This window comes from Tyto alba, unplaced genomic scaffold (assembly GCF_018691265.1).
Source record: "Tyto alba isolate M040663 unplaced genomic scaffold, T.alba_DEE_v4.0 Super-Scaffold_2, whole genome shotgun sequence".
Lineage (NCBI taxonomy): Eukaryota > Metazoa > Chordata > Aves > Strigiformes > Tytonidae > Tyto > Tyto alba.
This window is the reverse complement of record NW_024881282.1, coordinates 14,625,903-14,653,512: the sequence shown is the minus strand read 5'-3', so window position 1 is coordinate 14,653,512 and position 27,610 is coordinate 14,625,903. Positions and strand designations below refer to the sequence as shown.

At 37.3% G+C, this 27,610-nt stretch overlaps 1 protein-coding gene across 2 annotated transcripts in view; it reads right to left on the bottom strand.

Annotated features, from left to right (window-relative positions):
• The window catches only part of ARHGAP42 (Rho GTPase activating protein 42), a 173,008-nt gene that overhangs the window by 31,072 nt on the left and 114,326 nt on the right, over positions 1-27,610 (bottom strand). For both annotated transcript variants that reach the window (XM_042793007.1, XM_042793008.1), the window contains 7 exons: positions 24,141-24,251; positions 16,797-16,901; positions 12,836-12,965; positions 7,507-7,607; positions 5,284-5,393; positions 1,359-1,437; positions 478-517 (listed from right to left, as the gene is read on the bottom strand). In XM_042793007.1, coding sequence (XP_042648941.1) covers positions 478-517; positions 1,359-1,437; positions 5,284-5,393; positions 7,507-7,607; positions 12,836-12,965; positions 16,797-16,901; positions 24,141-24,251 — 676 coding nt within the window. The remainder of the gene's footprint in view (positions 1-477; positions 518-1,358; positions 1,438-5,283; positions 5,394-7,506; positions 7,608-12,835; positions 12,966-16,796; positions 16,902-24,140; positions 24,252-27,610) is intronic.

Here is a 27,610-nt window from a genome sequence, read left to right as displayed (position 1 = left end):
CTGGAGATTTTTAAAAGACATGTAGATGTGGTGCTTTGGGACATGGTTTAGTGGTGGACTTGGCAGTGTTAGGTTCATGGTTGGACTTGATGATCTTAAAGGCCTTTTCCAACTTAAATGATTCTGTGATTCTATATAGGGATATTATTTCAGCACACTAGCATGTATTTACATTTAGGTATACAGACTTCTGATAGAAACTTTCTACAAGTTTATTAAATATATTGTAGCTTTGGAGCCAATCAAATTTTATTCCAATATATGTTTGATAGTAATACAAAAGTTGAAGGCTTTCTCACAGTTTACACAGCTTAGGATGTGCTTTTCTGTAACGCCATCATTCAGTGCAACAAACAGTTATTTCATAGCAACAGAAAGAAAACGTGAAATAATTAATCTCACACACAGACATATTTAGAAACAAGGATATTATAGAAATCTAGCAATATGTGGTAACTACATAAATAAAGAGCTTACTCTCTTCCTTCTTGCTAATAATGGCTGGCAGTGTGTAGATCTGTAAAAAAAAAAAATTACAACGGGTCAATGTTTGTGCTTTATATTTTTTATTACCAGGTTTGTTGGCAGTTGCAACATGCTGTGTATTAGCTTGCTGCTAGAGGAAAGCTAACCTTGCCTTTCACCTTCTCTTGATGTTTATCCCTGCAGTATTTACCCAGGTTAACAACCCTGTGCTAGGATAGGCACCTAAAATGTGTTAGAACTCAGATTTGCAGACTCCAGATGGGTTAAATTTCAATACGACTACTGATCTAATTTCTTTAGTTTCAGTCAAGCAAGAAGCTTGTAAAACCACGCACCAATCTCATAAAACTGATCAACCATTTTTTTCCCCTTGAATACAGGTCTGGCATCACCTTCATTCAGTGACTATTTTAAGAGCAGATTAATAGTGGAAAGAAATCTCAGACAAGCCTGTCTCCTAGTAGCTTTCAACACATTTTTACACTCTCTGCAGTGCCTTTCAAGATGGTGCTAATTGTTTACTCCATGACGCTGCCCAAAATATGGTTTGTCTTTACCAATGCAGAAACCACCATTTCACAAATGTTATCTGAACCATGAATCTTATTAGACAACATGCTATCATATTATTTAAACATTAAATATTCTAACATAACATAATAATCTCTGGATAAAAGTTTAAACTGACTAATAGTTCTGCTTTTCTACTTTGTACCTACCTTCACTGTGTACTGTGTAGATAGTGTCTCACAAAGAACAGAACTCTATTTGACTGTATTGTAACAGAGTATCTGAAATGAATACTAGCTTCTTTCTTTAATATGTGTGCCATAAAACTGTAGAAAGAGAAGAAAATTAAAAAATATCCTTACTGGTTCCTTTCCATCCATAGCTTCGAGCCAAAGTTTTCGGTTGGATTCTGAAAAAGCTTGCAGTGTGATGATTCCAGGTCTGTCAAAAACATATGTATACACTGAAGTTATTAATTTCTCTTTCTCAAACAGTATCCAAAGTCAGAATCCAAATCCATGTTAACATGAAGTGAATACATAAAAGACAGAGACAAGTTAAAGAAAGTTGTTAGCTTCTGACATAACACAGTAACTTTGAGCTAGATTTAAGAACAGGTCTGTTTTTCAAAAGTTCTGTACTGCAACACCTAATTTGACATGCCTAGTCTGAAGTGCTACAATCCTCTAATAGGTATTAGGCACCTCCATATTGCAAGATGAGCTATATACCTACAAACAGGATCGCATACAACCCATTTTTCAGTGGAGTGATGCTGAGGGTGGAAAACTTAAGGGCAAGATACATCAGTTCAATTTGATTAAATATGTCTATGCCTGAGCTGGTTATCTACATTCCTTTCATAGCAAATCAAGAGAAGTAGGTACTTTTAATCTAAAAGTCATCATATCCCACAAGAGACATCTAAAGTTGGTCAAACGTGCCCTAAAATGGTTGCCTAAAAAGAGCTCTTCAAGGTAGTATCTCAAGTGTGGAGATGTAAAGCCAACTAAGCTGAGTAGCAGGAATTTTTTACTTGAGAGGATTCAAAAAAACAGTTCTTTCTGCCAGCTGTGCTCTAACTGTTATGACAGAAGATAGAAAAGTGGCATATCCTCTCTGTTGATGAAGCTGTGAAATTTCATAGAAAGAGTCAAGGGAATCAGTGAAGGGATGAGGGAACCAATTTTAATCTTTGTTCCTGGAATAATTACATGAACAGACACGTAAATACAAAGAATCAGTTTCTATTTGTGAGCCCAGCCAAATGAGTTCTTTAAGAAATGCTCTGAAATTAATTCACTGGTTTGCCAACATAGAATGCCCATGAGACAGTCCATTTTAAAAAGGCCTACTCCGACAGCAGTGTAGTGTATCTCTGTTCAAAACTTTCAGCAGACTGACCAAAACTTTGATTTTTCTATGGTAGGTTCACAAATAAAGGAAACTCTGTTTTTTACAAGGTATTCATCTTCAATCATAAATAATCAAAAAAACACCATCCTTTCCTACTTCCAAAAGGCCTACATTGTCACCTTGCATTTAAAAAGCATGCAATAAAGCAACTGGACAACATAAAATATCAAAACATCTCTTTGTACACGTTCAAGGAGGAGCAAGCCCTGCCCTTACACATAAAAATGCCAAACTGAGTATTTTGTTTGCTATCTACCATTATCAGTGTAAAAAAGTACAGTTAATCCAGATTAAGATGTATAATTGTTTTTGTATTTTCTTAAAGTCTAAGTTTATTTCTGTTTTAAGATTCCATCTCGCTACCTACCCACAGACTCTTAACTAGGAACTTCTCTCTCAAAGACATTTTAGAAATAGAAACCGACTTTTTTTATTATTCTTTCTATTGTGACTACTGTTTAATATTTCAGTTGGAAAATTGCATTTATACTTACAGTCCCTTGGTCAGCATGTACAGAAAGAACAGAAATTTCTGAGTGTCATTTTACTTCAAGCTTAGAGATACTTGCTTTCAGCTCTGGATTTCTGATTTAATCTGTTGGCCAAGTTTGCAGTCATTGTATAGCATGTTTTAACACTCAAATATCTAACACTATAATCCCTGAATGTTAGTTTATTTTTTTTTTTTTAAAAAAGCAAGCCCAAACCAACTCAAATCCATTTGGAACTAACTTCCTCTTTAGTTATTGAAATACTTGGCAATTTCTCAGAAATGAAAATCACATTCAAAGCGAAACACACTTTTTGAAGTTACCTTTTTATAAAGCTCCAGTACAAATAAGATGGTGTAACGTCTAGAACAGTTTTACAAGAAGCCTGAGCTGAATGTAGGTGAGAAAAACACCTAGGTAAATTTTAAATTAATTATGTTAATATAGATGGCTCATATTGTGTGTTCTCCATTAGTTGTTCACAAGGGTTTCTTTCAGTTAGCATGGCTCTTTCATGAAATGAGATGTGCATATCTGTCTGCACGGTTTTCCAATGTTTTAATAAAATAGTATTTAATATAATGTTTCATACAATGTTGCATATAATAATGCAAGGAGAGAATTAGCTCTGTGAGATAAGGTGTTTGGAGACAGAAGTTACCCATAAAATCTTGCAACAAAATTTTGAAGGCTGGTGTAACTGCATATTTTTAAAAAGAGGTCTTTCTTTCATGATGGAAAGTCATAACCTCATGTTATTGAGGAAACTTATCTTTTACTCATGTCAACTATTTCTAAAGTTTTTATGTATTTTGCAGGTGATGTCCAATGTTATACTTCAAGTAAACAAAATAAAGTCTTGGATTTAAAGTTAGTTCAAATGTAATCATTATCACAGTCTTTTTGAATCCTCAGTATTCCAGTACTGTGTTTATATTTATAGGAACTCACCCACATTCTTAGTCATCACTGACATTAGTAATGGCCACTGCATTTTCTCTTTCTTAGGGGAAACCCAAATTTTATCAACATGACATTCAGAAGAGATTAATGTTGCCCGTGTCTATGAACTCCCACCAAATATTTCTAGGTGTTTCATTGTCTATTTATCTCCTCTTTTGACGTGTACAAAAATTCACTACTTCCCTGCTGAATACCAAGTCAATTGGAAAAGTAAACTTCCTATTAGCCTGTGAAAGTTAGATCCTTACAATAATAACCAAGTAACTTTGTATTCCACTCCCCTTTCAATCTTCTGTCCAAGTTTCCAGAATGCCTTTAGCTTACAGGCCATGCACATTTTTAATCAATCAAAATGACCAAAAGGAATAAAAGATATGTAAAAAGTGCCTGTAACTATCTCTTTAATGAGAACTTGAGGAATTACAGATGTAACTAATTGTTCTGTACAGTTCTGTTGAACTGTGGATGTTCTAGCAGAGTAAGGGAGAGAGGAGGGACAACACTTGCTTGTGAATACGTTACGGTGGTACTGCCACAGATGTGTCCAATAAATGCAATGCTACTTAGAAATAAACAACTACAAATTTCAAAGTCAATCTGTCAATTCAAGCTTAGAAGCTTTCAAGAGACCAGCTGGTCTCAGCATCTGTCCGTATCAAATTTCTACTTCTTAAACCTGAACTCACTCGGAAGTCTATTTTAGAAAGATAATGTATTATATTTGAAAGTACCAAAGCAGCCTCAAAATTATCATGCAAATACAGCAGTTCTAAATGGAATTTAAAATAACAGTAAGTCATAAAATATTTCTTAACAGAATGACTACAAAACTCAGTCTATTTATCACATTTTAAGAGAAAAATTAATTCAATATTTCTCTTTATTTTCTCTTTATTCCTAAGCTTCAAAAAATACTTTTACAAATTACTGTGTACATATACATCAAATACAGAAAAGCTGTTCTCATCCATTTAATATAATTATCATATCCAGGACTAAGTGAAAAAAAAAAAATTGTGGAAGTAATTTTCAAAAAACAAAAATGATACGTTATCATACATTTCTGAAAGAAATAAAATATTGGTACAGAATATGCTTATTTGTAAGTATTTATAAAGATATTTATGATCTGTTCCTAAAAGAGGGTAGTCAGTTGTGCTACAGGTTCTGTACAAATCTATCTTGTAACTGCATGCAAACATAATGTAGTTAAGACAACACATAAGCAATGTAGCGAATTTTGTTAGAAAAACAGGTTTGAGGAAATAATTATTAAGTCTTGAATGCCTAGTTTGTCTGGATACAAACATATTGAGAAATACGTGTTCCTATTACAGGAGTAATTATTATATATTAGTTAAAAGTGGTTTTATTTTTAATTATTTTCAATAATTAAATGAAAATGAAAAAATCAAACCTCTCAAATACTTCAATATCAAAACAGAAACGTTTGTCAATTGAATCTGTCTTTCTCCTGATGCAAGATTTTAGCTTGAAAATTTCTGGTGAGCTTGTGACTAGGCCGTTCTATAAAACAAAACAAAACAAAATTAGCACAGCCAGCATGCTGATATACCTTGGCTTCACATCTTAAATTTAATTGTATGAACAGTCCAAAGAACATGTTTTAAGACAGGGATTAAAATTATTTAGGAACATACACAAGAATTTCTCTGTATATAAAGTAAGACTACAGTTAATAGTGTTCTGTCACATTTATGTTATTTAATCACTGTATTTCAGAAAACTCCCTAAATTCAAAACTTTACAAACATCTGAGTATATGACATGATTATATGTTACATGTTAAAACAAATATGTAGTTATGTCAACTCTTACATGCAGATAAAAAGATTTCTAAAGAATAAAGGTGACTAACTCCTAGTTCTGGCCACCATCATTGTGAGGCCACTGTATAATGTTGGAAATGCTGACGCAATCTGGGGAATTTCTGAAGAATGGGAGAAAGCAAATGCCACTCTTGTTTTCAAGAAGAGGAGGAGAAGGATCTAGAATCACAGAATCATTTAGGTTGGAAAAGACCCTTAAGATCACTGAGTCCAACTGTAAATGCAATACTGCCAAGACCACCACTAAACCACATCCCTAAGTAGAACATCTAGATGTCTTTTAAATCGTCCAGCAATTGTGACTCAACCACTTCCCTGGGCAGCCTGTTCCAATACTTGACAACCCTTTTGGTGAAGAAATTTTTCCTAATATCCAATCTAAACCTCTCCTGGTGCAACTTGAGGCTGTTTCCTCTTGTCCTGTGGGGAACTACAGGCTAGTCTGCATCACCTTGATCCCTGGGAAGGTGATGATACGAATAATCCTGGAAAGCACTTCCAAACATATTAAGGACAAAAAGGTGACTGGAAGAAGCCAGCATGGATTTAAAGAAGGGGAAATCATGCAGGATCAACTTGATAGCCCTCTACAATGGCTCAGTGGATGATGGAAGAACATTGTTTCTCAACTTTAGCCAGGCTTTTGACACTATATCCTACTATAGTAGCATCTCCTACTACATCCTCATAGACAAACTGGTGAAGTACAGTCTATATAAATAGGTGAAGTGAACTGAAAAGGAGCTGAACTGCAGAAGTCACACCAGAAGTCCAGCTGCTGCCAGTCAGTAGTGGTATGTCCAAGGGGTCAATACTGAGGCCAGCACTGTTTAGAATGAATAGGAATAACCCCAGGCACCAGAACAGGCTGGGGCTGACAGGATGAAAGCCTCCTGGCAAAAGAGGACCTGGAGGTCCTGGTGGGCAAAAGTTGACCGTGAGCCAACAATATGCTCTTGCAGCAAAGAAGGCAAACAGCCTCCTAGGCTGCATCAGGCAAAGCACTTCCAGCAGGTCAAGGGAGGTGATCTTCACTCTCTGTTCAGACCTGATGAGACACTTCCAGAGTGCTGTGTCCAGTGCTGGGCTCCACAGCACGAGAGAGACAGTGATGTATTAGAGAAAGGGCTACCAAGGTGATTAAGGACTTGGAGCATCTCTCATATGAAGAGAGGCTGAGAGAGCTGGGACTGCTCAGCCTGGAGAAAAGGGATCATATCAGTGATCTATCTATAAATACCCAAAGGGAAGGAGTAAAGAATGAGTCAGATTCTCTTCATGGGTGCCCAGTGAAAGGGCAAGAGGCAATGGGCACAAACTGAAATACAGGTAATTCCATCTGAACTTAAGAAAAAGCTTTTTTATAGAGGTCAAATGCTGAAACAGGCTGCCCACAGAGGTTGTGGGGTCTCCATCCTTGGAGATATCTAAAACCTGACTGGACAAAGGCCTCGCTAACCTGCACTGGTTGATCCTGAATTGAGATTAAACTAGATGATCTCCAGAGTTCACATCCAAACTTCATCCATTCTGTGATTCTGTGCAAATGTGATTGATTTCATATACACTTGGAACTATTTCATTAGGGAAGTTATTAAATATGTGGTTTATATAAGTTTTAAAATAAATACTTATATTTAAATATTTATGCTATATAAGACATGCACTGTTTCATATATGAAAAGTCTTATGCTTTGTTCATGACATTTTTTTCTTTTAGCATTTCCTGAATGCTTAATATAAAAGACGGAATATACATTCATGTATGTGTTCATTAATGTGCAACTCACCACTTTTCCACTAGATTTTGTTTCAGCTATACTCATTGTAAATGTCTTTGTTCCTTTATCGTAAGTGCAGTAATGTTTTACCCATGTAAATCCAAGAGGTCCTAGATTAAAGAGAAACAGTATTAAAAATTATTTTGCCATTTTATCACTATTTTAGTTGGAGTTAGCTAGAGTAAAGAAATGAAACATAACAGCATCCACACGTAGCCTACAAAAGAAACAACTCCCCTAATTTTTCAATTTGAACACGTTCTTCAGATGTAATTTTCAACTCTCGCAGCTTGAGAAGGTTGCCCAAGAAAGTTCCAGTAGATGGATGTTGGTTGGCAACTGGGTGGGTAACAGCATTTTACTGGAGTAAACAGGCAGGAGACAGGCAAGATCCTGAGGATTTTTCTGCCTAGGAAATATAGTTGAAGATTTTATCAACCCAAGTGAAGCTCAAGGATTCAGTATTACACCCTTTCTCTGAGGGAAACCTTGAAGTCTGGTACTAGACCCAGAAAATCGGATGAAGTCACAAAGTCAGAGTGCATTTCCCTTCATTTTCAGAGTTCTTGTCAAAGAAAACCAATGCTTTTGGTAGTATCATAGGAAGGCTATTCTTCTACCTGTTACCTTAAGGGAGTGGGTAAAATGGCATTGGATCAGAGATAGATTTAATCTTGTTGAACAATGACAGGTGATTTTATTACATGAGAGGAAATGAAGAAAAGGAACAGTGCACTCTAAACCCATAATGATTTAGAGATGAGGGATAAAATGCTGAGTGGCAGAGGTGGCACCTTCAAGAAACATTTTATGCCTTGGGAGGGGTCCTGCTGGGGAAGAGGTGGCTGTAACAGTGGCACACAACCAGCCCTGTCCACAAACTGACAGTGGCACACACAGTAACAAAGTATAATGTATTTAGGGATTCACTAGTCTTCAATTTAGATAGCCATACATGAAATCTACAGCAATCCCCAAGTAAGTGGATGTATGCCTTATCCTGTAGAGACTGTTACTTCTTAATTCTACTGCAAAGTACAGGATCTCTGATGCAGGAGATGTTTTCACTCCCGGATTACCCAGAGCTTTGCTCTGGCATTGCTGTGAATCTTTAGTGAATCTAAGCACAAAGCCCTCTTGGGTATTTTAAACTTCATCTGCTAACCTAGTTTAGATACAGGTATTTATGATATGTCCTTTGCTGTGAAGACATGGATTAAATCCTCCCACTATTTTCATAATTCTCTCCACATTGTAGAAGTACAGCTAAGATCTCCCACAATTTTCTGGAAAAAAGTATGTTCACTGTAGCACAGAAAACAATGTAAGCTCCTGGTTTCTTACACATCTGAAGGGGTGGTGAACTGCAGAGAACAGGGTAATTCAGGTTTTTGCGGTGTGATTGCTCCCCCTTGGGCCACAACATTATGGCTATAACTGCACTGGTTAATATAGAGTGCTGGCAGCATTCACAGTGACTAGATAAGAACACGTAGTCACCAAGTAACTTGGAAAAAACTTCTTGATTTTTGAGGATAGAAAATTTAGAATAGAGGCTGTGATATTATGTTCAAGCTTGTCTCGGTGGCAAAGTACAACTCCATTTATTTTGCTAGCATTGACACAGCTTCTGGGTACTTAGCTGTAGAGACCAAACACAATGGCTGTGTTAAGACATACCAACAAGGACAAGCATTTCTTTCCTCTTGGACAGCATTATGCTTCAGAGCCTGGCATGCAAAGATGGCCCCTCTCTGCAAAGCCATCACAAATGTAGGTGCCACAGATATATATATATATATATGTACACACACATATATACATATATATATAAAATGCAGTATTGTAACTAGTGTGTAAATTCAAAATAGGAAAGGACTATATGATAATTTCAACTCACATGATTTTCCAATTCATTTTAATGGGAGTTATTCGTGGGAAAAATACGATACTGATTTTTTCAAAGTATGGTGTATCTGGACCTTTTAAATCTGTTTAAAATGAAAGAGCTCAGAGTTAAAAAAAAAAAAAAAAAGTATTTTAAGAGGTTTGTGGGGTTTTTTTCTTTTTCAAGAATGTAAAGAGTTAAATAAAAATGGAAGGTGTTAAAAACAAACCTTGTAGTTTTGCTATAGATGCAATGGCTTTGCCTTCTAAATGTAGCCTTCAACAAAGGTGGTGGATATATGAGAGGTTACATCAGTCATGTAAATAAGATGTCTGGTAATCCAGAAATGTAGATGTGAAAATTTACAGTCTGTTATGCTGACTTGGAGAAAGTTCTCCCATTGCCTACATTTTGCAGGAAATAGTGTCATTAATCGAAAAATCAACTGGTTACCCACCCTCATGTGCTAGGTTTCTCTGGTGGGGTTTTTTGGTAGCAGGGGAGGGGGCTACAGCAGTGGCCTCTTTGAGCTTCTCAAAGCTCCCCTGGCTCCAAGTCAGACCCGCCTCTGGCCAGGGCTGAGCCAAATAATGACGATGTCTGCACCTCTGCAGTAAGATATTTAAGAAGGGGAACCTGAGAGGGAGCTGGGGGAGGGGCTTGTGAGGAGGGTTTACAGGGAGGACAAACACCAAAGTCAGTGGAAGGGAGGAGGAGGAAGGGAGGGAGGTCCACCAGAGCAGAGTCCCCTGTATCCCATGGTGAAACAGCAGGGCTGCCCCCCTGCCACCCACGGAGGTCCACGGTGGAGCAGAAGCTGACCTGAAGCCTGTGGAGGAGCTCACGCTGGGATGGGCATCTGTTTGAAAGGAAGCCAGGACTCTGAGGGGAGAAGTGGCTCCCGTTGTTGTAGTTGAGAACTGGGAGGACTGCAACGCGCGGGGGTGACCCACACCAGATCAGCATAGGATCAGCTGCGGCCTGTGGGGAGGACTCAGGCCAGAGAAGGTCCACGGAGGACTGTCTGCAGTGAGAGGGCAGCCACGTGGAGCAGGGGAGGGATGTGTGGTGTTCACCCCACCTCCCGAGCGGGAAGGAGCGGCGAGCTGACTGTAACCCCCATCCCCTGCCCCCTGTGCTGCTGGGGGAGGAGGGAGAGAGATCGGGAGCAGAGCTGAGCCCAGGGAGAAGGGAGGGGTGCGGGAAGTGTTTTTTGGATGTGGTGGTGCTTCTCACTGCCCCACCTTGTCTGTAAAGTGTTGCCTTTGTTATTACTTGAAATTAGAGTGATGTTTTTTTTTTTCTTCCCTTAACAAGTCTGTCTTTTGCCTGTGACAGTAACTGGTGAGCCACCCCTCCCAGTCCTTATCAGTATTCCTGAGCCATTTCTGCTTCATTTTCTCTTTCCCATTACTGATAGGGGGAAGGGGTGAGTGAGCAGCTGTGAGGTGCTCAGTTGCCCTCTGGGCTCACACCATGACACCTCAGAAGTTACCTGCTCTGTTCCTGTATTTGAAATTATTTTCACTTAGCAAAACAAAATCTTTAACTATTCTAAATCAATTTTTCCTCTGTTGGCTTTTCATTAACTCTATTAGCATATATAAGAAGGATAAGCACCCTTCAAAGCAGGTTTAGATGAGTTTAGAAGTCTCCTGCTTTTAATTTAAAAACTGTAGCCACATACCTACATTGTAACTTCAAGTATGTTAATCATGACCGCCCATCTGAATGAAAACGATTTACAGCCTACTGCCATTTTTTTCAGGAAACATTTAACACCATGCATGTCAGTAATAAATATATACTGGATTTACTCTCAAGAATAGCAAACATTTAACTCAGTTGCCCATAATTTGACAAGAGCCCGTGGGATGATGGTTGTAGGAAAGTAAACCCGCATAACAAGGAATAAAAACTAGTACCTTCCCCACAGACACAGATATTACAGACCCTGTTACTCTTACTCCAGAATAAACTAATGAACAAATTTATTTTCAGTAAGAGGATGTCAAGTTGGCCTCTCACTATTTAATGAAGCACAGCATGTGCCCAATGCTTCAGTCCTTTTCTCCCTCCTCTATTAGCAGGGCACAGTGTAATTTCCACTTAACACAGGTTTCTTTTATCATTATTACTCAATTAAAACATAGTCTACTTAAAGCTTTCAGTGCTATTGAGGGTAAAACTGGCTGAGGTTAACTATGATAAGCATTGAGGTTGCTTTCTTTTAGATCACATATGGAATAAAGATTAATTTCATTATATTATTTGGAAAATCAATTATCTATAACTCCATGTAGCCTCTTCAGTTATCATCTAAAAGGGGAGTAGTGAAGAAGGTATCCTCAAAACTGAGGTCAAGTCTGGCATGGGAATTCTATATCCAGATGCCTTCAATTTATTTTTAGATTAACAAATCAGGTGCAAAGTTGTATTTAATAATTTTTGCATGAATGTTAAACTTGAACAAGCATGCACACACTATCTCAAAACACTGCTGTGTAGTTTTCTAGTGTCAGGCTGATTCCACAGCAAATAGAAAAATTAATAAATAAGCATATAAATCTGGGTACCCTGTGCATTTAAAACTATTTTACTTGAGGGTTTTGCATGATCCTGCCTAACACAGCTAGGTTTTTTCTATACTGGTTAAACAGAGGCAGCTGATACTTCAATTGATGTATAGTATTGTATTCTCTCATTTGCCTTTTCAAATATTTCCTGGTTCTTTTTTCATTCATAACATGATGTATTGCTAGGCTCTTCCAAACAGTTTCAGACACTTTTGACAACTTTAGTTCTATTCCTTCATTTAATTCATCACTTCATTCTCACATCTCATGAAGTGAATAAAACATAGGTATAGATTTGCAGCTATTTTGAAGCTGACAGACTGTATTTAGATTATTTTTCTTCTTCTTACACCTTTGTTTTCCATTATGTGCATGATCACTTACTCTTAAGGTGGAGATCCCTGGTACAAGGTAGAACTTGTTGCTGGGTGAACTATGGGCCCTAAGCAGGTTGAGAAAGTACAGGAGACAGCAGGGTTTGGCAGGTGAAGCCAAAGTAGAGTGCTGGGAGCTTTCAGCTTCTGCAGCAAGGCGCAGGGCAGCCAGCCAGAGTAGTGCTTGCTACCAGTCAGCCATTGGGGTGATCAGCATCAGGGACCTACCCCAGAGGCCCCAGGAGGCAGGAGCTGAGTTAGTTACAAGTGTTCTGATTGTCATTCCACCTGACTATAGCTATTCTGAGTGCTCCTTGAAAAGTCAAACACTTATTTTTCTTTTGAACCTCTCAATCATTTGGAAAGCAACCACAGCAGAAGTCTGCAGACATTCAAATATGGAGCTGTTGTGTTGTCCTGCTAACTAAAACATTTTCTTCTCCTTGTATTTGTTGCTGTGCCTTTCAAATAAAATTAAAAGGTACATCTGTTTTACTCACGTTTCTCCTGCACATAGAGATAGCCTTCCATTGTCCACTGACTTGGTGGTCTGTAATCCTGGTTGGCTGACTTCATTCTTTGCATGAGTCTCTCCACTTCCTGTCTTGTGCTTTCAAAGTTATTCCGGGTCTAATATCCAGAAAAGGAAACAAACAAACACATTATCTCATGCAAGTACTAAAATAACAATGTAGAACTAATTACTAATAATGCCAAGGAGACTGTAACGAAGACCAAGAGAAGCATTTGCTAGAGACATAAAAGGAAGAAAAAAAAAAAAAAAAAAAGCAGTAAAGAATAATATACTTCAATGCTCTAGAAGCCTAGGAATAACAGTAATGAAGAATTCAACCTAAGCACACAAGTGTAAAGGAAACATAGTTGAGGATATTAACATCCCTCTTTCTACAGGTCACTAACCTCAGAAATAGGTAAATTCGTATCTTTAGGTATGCTTACACAGTATTTTGCAGACAGATGCAGACTTTCCCTCTGTATACTTTAGGATACACAGACAGAAGCCAGGCTAAACCAGAAGCTGCTGATAGCATAGCCCCAAACCTGAAGTAATATGTCCCACTGAACCACTTGAAGTACAGTGTAGAAAATACTAGTTTGGGTTAATGCCAGGCTAATGTCTCTAGATAGCTGTGGTCTCTCCACATGTAGGAGAGACAAATGTACTGAGTATCCGTATCTGCAGTAATACCACAGCTGCTGATACTCAGAACAGTCAGGTAACCGGCACTGTCATGAACGTTTTTTGATAGGCAAACACCACCATTAAGTATAACATAAATATGCTAGGTAAGAAACAGGTACAAGTGGTAGAACTGTGCCAAAAGCACGGAAGTACTGTGTCTAACTTAAATATCACACGTGTAACCAGGCATCTCACCAAGCAAATAATTAGGTACAAAGGTGCATTATTCATATTTGCTAATATCTGTATGCATGTAAATGGACAGTTTTTCCTAGTGAATTCAGTAAGGCCAGGGCTTCCCTCCACACACCTAGCACGGTATAGTGGAGGAGAATTATTATGACATACCAGAAGTTTGATAGGTTGATACTAATAAACCTAATGTTGAACACTTTGTTCCTACAGGTAACAGAAAAGAATAAAGATTTTTGACTTTGCTTCTGCAAAGTCTTCTTATGCACTCTTATCCTGACTAGTCCAAAAGATACTCTCAGGACTTTCTACACTGGTGATTACTTTCCCCTTTTTGTGAGCCATTCATGGAGTTGCACAGTAGTATAATAACATACATGTTAAATCTTCTTGAAGACAAACTTTATTATTAGAGGGGAAGGTAAAATTCTTCTCTGAACTTTCCAGATAATATCCATAAAGTATCACTTCAGACCAATTAACAAGAGGTCATTTTGAGACCTTCAAGAGGGACATGCCACTGAGGGGAGGAATGCCCCTATATTGAGGGCTTATCTCTGTTTATTACATTTTTAATTATTTTAAGCAGCCAGGACTTTGAATCAAATTATATGAAACAAAGCCAAACGGACATGCAAAGTATGTTACTGGCCAGCTGAAACAGTGACAACAGGTCATGTTAGGACATGGTGACCTGTTAAGAGCTGTCAGCCTGCCACTACTCTGCTACTCCTATGGCTGTTACTGCTCCTGCTCTAACCCACAGGACAATTTTAAGAACAGAGACAGCAGTTCAAGATCTACTATTCTCCAAGACCTTAACACACAGTGCAATGGAGAAGAGTACTTCTGACAGCTATGACAGGCTGAACACAATTTTCACTGAACACTGTCCTCAGTTTGTCTTTCTCTACATACATTATTTCACTTCAATCTGAGGTTGGGTGTTGTGCTAAATGACAAGTCAGTAGATAGCCCAGCTGGAAAAAGGAAACTGTGGATCTAGATCTGGAGCCAAAATTCAAGCTTCTGTGCAACAGCAGTGAATGATGTACTGCACCCCACTATTTCTTCACCTCTATGTTTCTCTGATGTATAAATATAATAAAAAATAGTATCATAATACACTATTCTTTCTGCCTAACTTTAAATCTCTCTCTACCTCTGTAGTGTATTTACAACTTAAAGTTGTACTTATGTAATATTTAAGAAGTGATTTTAGCTTAACTATTTCTTAATTAACACTGAAATTGAAAAAATTCTGTTTCCACAGACATGCACATAGAAGATACATATTCTGATTTACAATGACAGTTTTGGTTTGCGCTGTGGGCTCATGCTCCTCTCAGAACTTGCCGTATTAAAGTAAATAAATCTCTGGACTGAAGCACATTTTTCACCCTTTAACTGAAACTGTGCTGTGCGACAACACTGACCCCTTGTGCCTTTATCTGAAAGTCTCAGTAGCAAACTGAAGGTCATAAATACATAATTTGAAGGAGCAAGGGGCTGACATGGTCTTCAGAGATAGAACATTTGCATTTCGATCCAAACAGAAAAGATTATCATCTAAGAGGTTTTGCCTTATTTCCCCAAGCAGCATTTAAAATTAGATTTGCACCTACATATGAACAACAGATATAAATGGGGAGGGGTCTACAGAGGTGTGCTGTACATATTTAACTGCAGCAAAACCTGGAAGAGTGCAGTACTCCTAAGAATACAGATCTACAGTAATAGTGCTAAGGCAACGCTGTCTTCCAACTTTGAGCCAACATATGCCTCTCTAATAGCAATATGCTACAGGGAAAATGTGTTTTATTTTCCAGTAACTCTCAGAGAATAGCAGTTGAGCACAGTAAGGTGATCTTGTATTCCCAGACATGTTTCATGTTCCCTATGAACAGTGGCCAAGGCACTAACCACAAAAGTTGATGTCAGATATTCTAAACTGTTGTAACTTTTTTGACACTAGTGAAGCTACAAAAATTTCTGTTGGGTGAGTATCTTTTCTTGAAAGAATGAGATGGAAAAGAAAATGAGTCACTCTAACGATACAGCATTTGAAGCAAATGATAGAATTCCTTCACTTTTTTTTAAATTTGTTCTGTACTTTGACATTACTTGTCATGAAAAATATAGGGCTGGCCCAATATTAGCATGCTGAACTTCACTTTTTGCCTTAAAAACAAATGACAGTGGTTCTCATACAAACTGGCTGTAAAGACGTTTTGTATCTACTTGTATGTCCTTTAAGTATAACATCTGAGTTACACAATGAAATAAATATACACTTCTATACAGCAGTTATAAGTAGAAAAGTATGTTGATTAAATGCATTTTTGTTATTTCTGAAAGGTATAGAATTTTTAGGCACAGTTAATCTTGTATGAATCTTACTACCCAATTCAGACCAATCTACAGCAAAAGATCTATCTGCTCAGTTGAGAGTAACACTCTACACAAATAACAGATCCTTTCTTCCAGTGGAACTTAACGCTCATGAGAGCTGCTCACCATGGAGGAAGGACCCACCAGTTCTTTGATGTTCCAGAGAACAGACAGAGAATGGCTTCGCAAGCATGCTTCATATACAGTGGGAACCTAGCATACAGCAGGCCAAACTTTTTGTGGCAATCTGTGATCTTACAGAAACAAACTGCATCATTCTATACCAGTTGGAGTTTTTCGGGGACATCTACTTACTCCAGATGACAGGCCCCACCCTCAAGAAAGCATTTACACATGTTTAAACCTATCTGGACTACTGTGTTTTCTAATCAAAACTTGGCTGCTGTTCTGCTTTACTGATCCTTACTCCTAAAATTTTGACCTGGAAATCATAAATTAACTATGTGAAGATTAATTCTTCTAAAGTTATTTGTGATGGGAATTTTAATTATGTAAACCTTACAAAAAATATGTTTACCTATTCATATATTAATTTGATTTCAGCTTACTAAAACATTGCAAGATTTAGAGCTCCAATAAAGTGCTATGAATCTACTTTAATATCCTGAAATTAAATTAGCAAACAAAATGGTGCAAATACAAATCATCCTTACGTTCTGCAAATTGAACTGCAGTTGCTGCTTGTATGGTGCAAACTCCTGAGCCAGTTCATATCCTTCATGGTAAAATGTAAATAATCCTTGAAGAAAGGCCAAGAGCTGAAAAGGTAAAATTGACAAGCATTATATATATTTAACATGCACTCTTAATGCTATATAACTCAAAGATAACAGAACATACACTATACTTACAAGGAATAGGTATTGCCCGAGATAGTGAAAAAATAGTTCTTAGCAACTGCTACACACTTTTTCTATTCAGGTGAATATTAGAAAGCAAAAACTAAGGACAGTTGATTTTCTATTAGTTTTCAGCAGCAAAATAAGGCAAACCCTCAGCAAAAAATATTCTCTGTCTCAGCTCCTGGAACACTCTAAACTTTCATTATTTGCAACAGCAAAGCTTTGCTGAGCAAGGAATTCATGGTCAGATCTTAAGAAAGAGAGGTGTTAAACAGGCTTTTGTGTCATAAAGTTGTCATTTCCATAACATTTTAATTTACTGTCCTAGTCATTTTATCCAGTATTTCAGCTGGATTTTTCGATGGTGTGGATTTTCCAATTTAATACTTTCAGAGTTCAAAGTTTTTTTCTTCAAAATATTTTTTCACTTTCTTCATAGTAACTGCTTGAGCTATGACCTATTTTCCACAAGTGAAACTCTTGAAAGTAAATTTTGGACAGCTTAATACAACGCAAGAAACCCAGACTATTTCTTCCTGCTCTGAACAAAATGCAAACTCTATCTGTTATGTCTGTGACTGACTCCAACAGAACAGTTGCAAGTCTATATGTATCCAAGTGAAAATTCTTTTAAAAGTTTGCTTTAAAATAATGTTTAAGTAGTAAAAAGTGCAACTAGATTTTAGCTGTTGAATTAATGCTCTCCTACTACCCCTTAGATTTTAAAGACTTCTAACTTTTTCTGTTCTAAATTTTAAAGATGTTTTGACATTGCCATAAGTCATTTTACCTGCTACTAAATAACAAACATTTAATTTTTTTATTATGGACTGTTTTCTTTGTATATATGATTTAGCTTACAAAAAAACAAGTGAAGAAAACAACAACAAAAAAAAAGATATTAACTTGGATGTACAATAACAAAAGCTATAACAACAGGACAGATTTATCTTGGTATACTACAGCCATTGAAAAGCCAATTATTAAGGCTAAGTAACTGGCTGTCCAGGCTGCTTCCTAACTCAGTAAAAAACCACAAGTATTCAAGAGCATAATTCTTTTCCCTTTTTCAGACTTCCCTCTCAGGATGGGATGAATGATCCTATGGAAACATTTATCTCTCTCCATCGATTATTGAAGTAGTCTAGACTCAGGCAACAAAAATGCCATCATTCATATTTAATGCACTTTTCTTTGTGTTGTCAGTACCATAGATTATTGTAAGTGAAACAGCTTAAAAATGTAGCTTTTACTGTGTTTATATTTTCTTTAAATTTACACTCAGACCTACTTGAAGAAATGTAGTTAAATTGTTCTGCCTCCCTCTTTCCTATTGCTAAGAGACTGCTGTATTACGGTAACACATATATTTCAGGGGAATAGCTAAAATAGTATTTTGCAATTTTAGAGTCTCATCCACTCCAGCCTTGCAAGACATTCCACACCATTTAATAAGCAAACTTCCATGGCCTGACAGATAAGAGATCAAGGACGCAGCACTCTGGGCAGAGGAGCTGACATGATGACTTGCTGCTACCAGACTGAAGTCTTGTTCTTCCCTTCCTGTTCCTCTCTTTCCCCTTCCAGCCTTGTTATGCATCCTGCACATAATTGTCAGCTCTGGCATCACTGAGCCCTTCAGACAGCATCTCTGCCTTGGGAAGCCTGCTGTTTTGCAGTATTAGTAAGTTAAAGCAGTTAGAGGCTAATAGACTGTAAGCATTGGCACAAATAGACGTGTGAAGGCATGGCTGCGAGAAGTACTTTGCCATTGTTTTTTACTGGTATTGCAGGACCAGATGAAACCCTGGCCTCAGGCAGAGGTGGTGAAAGCCCATGGCTGCCCAGTAAGTCAATCACAGAGTCTGAAGAACTCAGAAGATCCTTCAGCATAAAAGCCACTTTTTGTGGGGCCTCTACAAGGAGTGTGAATTTCTGAACTGCATCCTACCACCAAATAAACAAGGAAGGCAACACAGTCAAGTGAAGGGCTCCACAGCTTGTGTAAATTCTCTCAGCTTTACATGATCATCTGTCCAACTAAAATCATTATCTCAGCTTAGGACCTGGCTCTGAAAGTCTCTTACTGGTTATTCAAGTGGTTCTGAGGAAGGTCCAGATATAACAATTTATCTTAAAAAGCTCCAATTATGTAAACAGATAGAGTTCTATAATGTTAAGGTTTATAATGTAATTATAGAAAGAATTACATAAAAGAAAATAAATGAAAGAAAACCAGTCTTCCTTTTTTATGAATAAAGTATAAAATAAGTAAGTAAATTATAACTAAGGCTCTGATCTGCCTCCAGCTGTGCAAAGCCCGTGCCCACAGTCTAGAGCCAGTTACTCATCAGAGTCCCCAATTACAGCTCCTTCGCATACAGCAGCATAACTAGTCGGGTGCTTGCTTTGACTTGGTTCAGTCAAAAGGATGTGGATTAACCTTAACCTGTAAGTAGGAGCCTGCTGCTAAACCCATCCTTTTCAGCTAAAGAAGCAAGTAATATGAGCACTCAGCAAAAGTGTAGCCAGACCAGAACATTAGAGCACACCAAAATTACAGTAAGAGCACTGGTGGGAGAAAGTTTCAGTATGTCAGCTTATGTGTGAATTTTAAAGATCAGCTTAAAGGGCATTTCAGAAAAATGTACTATAAACTCTTTAAATTTCAGCTTCAATACTTGAAGAAAACTGTTTTCCACAATACTAAATGCTTTTACAGAGTACATGGAGAAACGAGCAGGAAAATACTTACCACAAGATGGCAGCAAAGCTGAATTTATCAGAAAGCAAAAAAAAATAGCAGCAAAAAAACCCTGAGAAAAATCTGAGTGCATATTAGTTAAAGTACACCTCAGGTATTCTGGCAGTTGTGCATTGCAGAGGATCTGGCCTTGTGGTTCTGTTGGCCAAATACCCTCTGAGCACTTAGAAAAATAGGAATAAAAGAAAACTAAAAATATGCTTATTTTACGCAAGTCCTAGACCAGCTTATTGAAGTTCTGTGTTGAAACGACTATCACTGAGGAGGATGGTATTCGCTTTTATGTATGTGTCACTAGTGGAGGAAGACCAGGGAACAGAAAATGCCCTGTACCCAATGGGCCTGTTCTGTTAAGGCATCTTCATAACCACTCCCGTCAGCACAGGTACATCCATAGCATTGCATGGAAGACATCTAAAAGCCATGGACTTTTGCCCTAGGCTTATGCTCACAGTGGGATTTTCTTGTTGTTGCTGTTAGAAGTGGAAGTGCTGCTAAAGGCAGGCTCATAATTTTAAAGAAATTTATATTAACTATTAACAAAAAGAAAACCAGCCCTTTTTTCTTTCAAAAAAGATTTTCAGAATGTATTTCAAGGTGATCTTCATATGTAAAGAGGTGATTTATTTCACCAAAGTTCACATACCATGCCTGACGTGTTCATATCAATAGTTTTTCATTTCAACAAGTGCCTTATAGTTACCTCATTATGAGTATTTAATCAGTCACATCAATAAAGAGCAAGGTCTCAATTCCGTAATACAATGCTACTCACTACCCTAGTGCTGCGAGGATTTCAACACAAACCTGAAACAAAATACAACTACTTCTTGAGACTTTATTTATTTTTATGTAGAGCTGGTGACCTCAAGACTGCCTGGTCATTTCATTCTCACAGGAAGAAGACTGTACTTCGGTTTCGGATAGGGGAGGAATTTAACCTTTGGCCTGCAGCACATCATCCAGAAGTCCCTGTCTCCCTGGTTTCATTTATTTATAAGTAGATAGCACTTATTCATCAGATCAAAGTGAATGTAGTTAACAATGCGGAAAATCCAAGGGGAAATTGTGTTTAACGTCCACAGTGAAGTCTCATGGAACTGCATGCAATTACTGGCAGGGTTTGTCGGTTTTGTGTTTGTTTTTGGTTTACATTGTTTTGTTTTGGTTTGTTTTTTTGTTTGTTTGTTTGGGTTATTGTTGTTGTTGTTTGTTGTTGTTGTTTTGTTTTGTTTGTTTGGTTTTTTTTTCCTCTTTAAATAAACAGTTCTGGGCTTTTGTGACATTTAATGGACCACCCTTCACATTTCAGATAGCTTACTGCTTATGAACTCTCTGCCCTGATTTCTACAGGTCAAGGAAGTCCTGGCATTGCCGAGGGACAAAGTGGAGCTCTAACAAGCGTAACATCCTCAGAAAGCAGTGTTGGTTTGGTCTAGCTTCTCTGGGCCCACAAGGGCAAAGCTAGGATGAAAGATTATTGTCATTGCCTTTCTTTCATTGTTTAACTTGATGTAAAATAAATTTTAACACTATTTTGCCCTTGATAAAAAGTTTAAATTCATGATCTGTAAGAAAAGCTTTAGGGTTTCTTTCTTCATGGATAAAATAAAGATCTAGGAGGATCATAAATAGGCAGCTGTCAGTTAGTCACACTAATACACATTAGCAACTCCTTGAAACAAGATGCAGAGAACAGCAGAGAAATCCAAGGGCCTAAGGAGCGGCTCCAAAAGTCTACTCTATTATAATACTCTACTCAGAGTATGAGTCATTAGCTTTTTCTACCTTAAAATGTCTCCCCACTCTCCTCCAGGAAGGAACATATTCCACTCTTATCAACTTCCACTGTCCTACTCTCCTAGGTGTAACCCACCTGGCAATTTTTGCTTGAATACTTCTCCCACTCTGGTTCCCAGACCATCCTTACATTTTGGCATAGACAAACTGAAGATCTTTGAAAGAGCTCCAGCAGACTACTTGCTTTTGAAGTTCTATTCCCATGTCATGAACTTATCCTTTTTCCATATAGGCATCACAATATCTTCTCACTGCACTAACAGCCATTCTTTTATTTTGTTAAACTCTCCTTCAAAGAGTCTATTAGTAATACATCAGTCTGAGAATTATACGGAGACGTGACAGTGAGCTGATAAATCAGAGACATAAGCAGCACACGCCCTAGAATGCCCCACAACCAGCAGAGCTCCTGAGGAGGACTGTCTATATAGACACATGACCAGGAATCTTTTGGCATCTGAACATCCATGGAGCACACAGAGGAAAATGAATAATATGGCAATTCTTTTGATAAGTGATTTTAAAGTGTTAGTCTTTGTCATTATCTACTTGCATCTAGGAGCACATGCTTCATACTTCCGACATCACTTACATAAACAATGCTATTTTAGAAAGCCTATTTTGAAGATTTTTTTTTTCTTTGTCTCATGGTATTGCTGATGTGTATTATAATTTACTTGGCATACTTTGCTTCATAGGTTTTAGTAAATGCTTTTTATTCCAACATGTTGTATGCAACAGACTAGAAACAAAAAATTAAGAATTTAGAAGGTTCAAAATTTTATAACCACTGTTATAATTTAAGCTCCATTTATAATCAGATTGATTATACAAAATTCACATGTGAAGCTAGAAGACACTGCCTGCAAGGGCTATCATTACCCAGTCACCAGAGTATTTCCTGTATCTTCCTCTGGAACATCAACTAATGACCTGAGTGCAACAAACAGCACACCGGGCTAAAACACATACTGAGCTGACACAGGATGGCAATTGATCCACTCAGAAGTAAATTTTACCTACTGGATGTGTACACCTGGTGACAAAAATACCCAGGTCCACAAGACTGAGTTTACCAGTAATCTCCCCTGCTTGCTTATTCAGTATCAGAAATGATGAATCGATAAATTGTTCTTTCATTTTGGTAATTCATAGCTGCTACTGTGATGGCTGACATTGTGAGGGACAGCTCCTGGTCAAAAGGATAAAGCTCAGTATCTCCAGCTAAAACATATAAAATAAAAGTTATTTTTCCTCTCTGTCTATCACATAGGATGAAAGATGCCCTATTGTAACTATATGCAATTGAACAATAATTTCCTGATGTACAGTCTTCTCAATACAGAAAGTTTCTATTACTTTGAAGGAGCATAAAGTATCCTATACCAGGGTCAGAGCTAGGTCAAGATTGCTAGATTTTTCCAGGATGTGAGAGAGTTTTGCAGAAGTAGACAGAAAGAGACACTCTGGATTAATCTGTGACAGATAGAAAAATGTTCTTATTTAGGAATCCGAGCAAAGTCTTAGTCTGTAAGATTTGGCAGCTGTATGCCATAAAGACAGGATTTCTCTCAGTACTGCTTGCTGAACCCAGGTTCATTAGTTTGTATCAATGTCAAACAATCACTATGTAATACATTCTCATCTCACAGAAAGGAGGCATCTGAGAAGCTCTTCTTGGTGACATTGGGTGTTGGAGACGTAATTCAACCTGTTTCACAGTCAAGAGTGCTGCTTTGGTTAGTTACAAGGGAACTGGAATATAGTGTGGAGAGAGAGAAAAAGTTATACCTGTCATGTTCCTCTTTCACACTGATGCTCTGCTATGCTCAGTATGCTTAATGGGAAGGGACAGATGACATTGGACGTCAAGGCCTAAAAGTATGAACTAAATAAGGCAATTGGCAAACTAGTCCCGTATGACATGAACACTAGGAATACTAATACGCCACAGAAATATGCTAGCACATCACATTGAAGCAGCACTTGGTACTGACCAACCCAGAAGATACTTAGGGGTGGGGGGCAGAAACACAGTCCAGGAGAAAATCCCAAATCTAAATATGGACTTTGAAACGCAACTTTATCTTCCTCTTTTATGGTGTGTCAACATATGCTTTATTTTTTGCGCAAATTAAACTAAAGACAAGTGGTTCTACCAACAGAAAAAATAAAATTACCTATCCTACAGAAAAACTGCTTTTTCATTTTATTTCAAGTATAACTTGGAAAAACATATGTGAACACTGCCTACACGGAATATTTAAATCCAAAAACTGGCTCAAAATTTCAGCCGTGAAACCATGGTATTAGGAAACATCCATTATGTGTTGCACTGACACAGTACATGTTGTCTCATTAAAATGTTATGCACACTCTGAGTCATCAGACATTTCACTTCACAGTAGATATGATACTCTTACATAATCCTTTAATAAACATAGAAAATGTTCAAGCCAAGATCTTAATGTCTGTCTATATACAACCAACCTGCAATCACAATTTAAGAAGGGAGAAAAAAATAGAAATTTAAAATTCAATTTTCAGCTTTAAATGCATGCATTCTAAAGAAAACAAAACATAAAACTTACAGGTTCTACAAATTCAAATTTCTTTTTCTCTTGTACTTCTTGAATTTTAAAAACGTATTCTAATGATGCTTCATAAAAGTTTTGATGTTCTCTGTCAATCTGTGTATCTGCCTAAAAGACAAAATGAAATATAGAGAACGTTTACTCTCATGATTGTTATAAAACCAGATTTTGTCATTAACAAACAGATCTTCCATAAGGTTACTTTACAAGCTTCAAGGGGTTCAGTTTTCTTCCTGAAAATTAGAATACCTACTTAAAATAGCTAAATGCAAGTTTAAGAAGCACACATTACACATTTTAACCTCATGCCTTTTCTCCACTCCTTCTTGGTTTCTTCTTCCTTTTTGCACTTTAATATTCTAGTTTGTAGGAAAGCCTGGAGGGAAACAAAGAAAGGTGGCAGCAGAAACTCTATCCCTGGTATATGGCAAGTTTAGAAAAAGAAATAGAAGAGAGTAGCATACGAATTAAGGAGAACAAAAAGATAATTATTTCTATTGAAATGTTTTGAGTATCACCTGAACTGAAATTCTATCTATTTCTTAGCTCCAAATACCTTCCCAAGAAGGTATTTTCTCTCTTAAATAGACTGTCTTTAACAATGACATCTTGCAACTTATTATTTCATAGTATTAGTCACATGCTCTTGGAGTATAAACATATTTAGCTCCTTAACCTCATAAATCAATTATTTTTCATGTTTTAATCTTCCAGTGCCGGAACTACAAGGCAATACTTGTCAAAAGTGCCTGAATAATACCATCCAACATAAAGATCCAGTACCAAAACAGTGTCTTCTGCATAAACAACTAAAGAATTAACTCTTATCAGCTGATAAAATGTAACAGGCTTTTATCCTCAATTTAAACAAGCCATGGGAGAGGGACCTAACAGACAAGCAGTGTAGTATGTGGATAATGCTTAAAGAAGAGATGCAGATTCCATTTTAATGAATCCTTCTTTGTAACAAATCATTTTCTCAAGCAAATCCCTTTTGAGTTGAATTAGTTAGGTTTTGGTCTTAGGTCAAAAAGAAATTTTATCAAGTATCAACAATACGAGTAAGATCGGTTCAGCTATTATTGGCGCATGCCAGTTAAAATATAGCAGTATACTTCTGTATATTCTCTTAACAATATTGATCCACTTCCCTGGCACAGTGCTCTAACACTACTTCAAAGCATGAGCCTTAGTGATATGTTTTAAATGATTCAGTACTAGCATTTCCTTCCCACACCTATAAAAAAATAATCAGGAAGTTAAGGGCACAAACTGTTATTATAAAGCAGAAATCACACACTCAAAATTCCAATAATCAAGTGCTTTACCACAGAATTAACTCTGCCATATGCCATTCATATAGTGTGCTTGGCTACTGTTTTCTTTGATACTCTGTTAATAGTTTTATTTCACAAAAAATATATCACAAAGGCAATGCTACATAGCTGAACAGAAAACCAGGTGCCACCACTATGAGACATGATCCAGCAAGCCCTCGCTCACACAAGTGCCATTAATAAGCACTTGAGACAGACCTCAGCTCTCACATTTAATTGTAAGCAAATAATTTAATCGTTTCAGAAAGGAGCGTTTTCAGGCTCTGACTCAGAAAAAGTATTTAAACACCTAATTAAATCCATCTCTATTCTGAACAGCATTTAAGCAGATTGTAGTTGTAATGACACTGATGACAACCAAGTGCCTTCTCAAATATGATGGGCTCCTACATTAAGGCCATAATCACCACTAGTCTATGGGGACTAAATTATAATTTCCAAAATATAACTTCTGTAGAAGTTTATGAATTTGTGCGAACACAGAAGATTCAGATTTGTAAGAAGCACTTTGAAAGTGATTTTGAAGTATCAAAAGCTGAAAGGATTTTCACACATTTATCTATGACTTCAAACTGCACATAGAAAATATAAAGATTGGATGGATATGATTTTGAGTCTCTACTTGTATGATAGCTAGTTATAGTGAGTAATATTTTCACTGATGTAGGATACCACTAAAGTGTATACCAAGACTTCACATAAGCTTGAACACTGAAGCCTTTGCTGAATATTTATGCCTGATTCTGGAACAGATTTCAGAGAAATAAAATAATGAGTTTATTAACTTTTTCACATCACTCAATTCTGACCATTTTTTGCTCCACTGAGGACTTCCGTAGGCAGTGAAAAGACAGTTTAATGAAGTTTCTTTTTGATGTTAAAGGAAAAAAGTCTAATCGCCTATGTAAACTGCACATGCAGTCTTGCAGGCTCTTAAAATATCCAACACATTTCAATTAGATTAATATATGCAAACCACTCTCTATAGAATATGTTCAGACCATCAAACTTTAGAAGCCTATTTAAAGTGCTCTCAATTGCACTCAGGTGAGATATGCAAAATAGTCCAATATAGTATGAGAACTACTCCTTGCTCATCCCAGTACACTTTAACCCACATAATGTGATGAGTTACCAAGACACCTCAACAATTCAGAGAAATGGTGGGTTAAAAAAGAAGTAGTATTTTTCAGTGTGACAGCAGCAGTCAAAAAATGGCATTCTCATCTCACTAAATGCAGGACGTGGGCTTGAAGCAAGGACTTGCTTCAGTGAGCCCCAGCCGCCGGTACTGCTCGGTCCTTTGCTCGTGCCCTGGCTCTGCTGGAGGCTGCTCCAGCCAACTCTGCCCGGGGCATACGGGCTACACACAGAGATCACCCAAACCACGCTGGATGCGAGTCAACATTTTGGGCCAGGAACTGGTGCTTAGCTTCCTTTTATTTACAATACAAATACAGGCCAGAAGTCTCCCTGGTTAACAATTTTGGTACTGATCTGCTATTCTACCTTCTACTTATGGTGGGTCTGTGCTGCTGATTCAGCATACCTGTAGCTGCATAAAATTGGGAAGACAGAAATGATAAGTTATGCTTTAGAGGCTTTACAAGGGGGGCATCCAGAAAAGCAAAAAACCTCAGCCTCAGTTACAAGATTTTTAAATCCAGATATGTCACTTAAGGACACAATGGAAAAATTTATTCTGGTTTTCCATTAGTTTATATACTTCGGCCAAATCCATTGTTATTCTACCACAGTTTATTAGATTCACAGTTGTTACTTTTCACTTCAGCTGCTGTTTTTAGACTGTAATTATTCTTATGTCTCAGGAGTAAAATATTTTATTTTTTTTATTTCTATTCTAGAGTAAATTGGTGCTTAAGTTCACTTTTCCACATTTTGATAAGAATTTTTTTTTCCTCAGCAGGTGCTTAGCCTCTAACAGAATTGCTTCTTCATCAACACACAGGGTATTTAGGAAAAGTGAAAGCTGTACGTATAAAACTTTGACATAAAAGTGGAACAATTAACCAATCCTACATAATTAATATCTTATCTAGACTGATTATTATATAGACAACAATGGCAATTCAGGAGTATAAAAATTTTTTCAAATCTTGAATCGCTAAG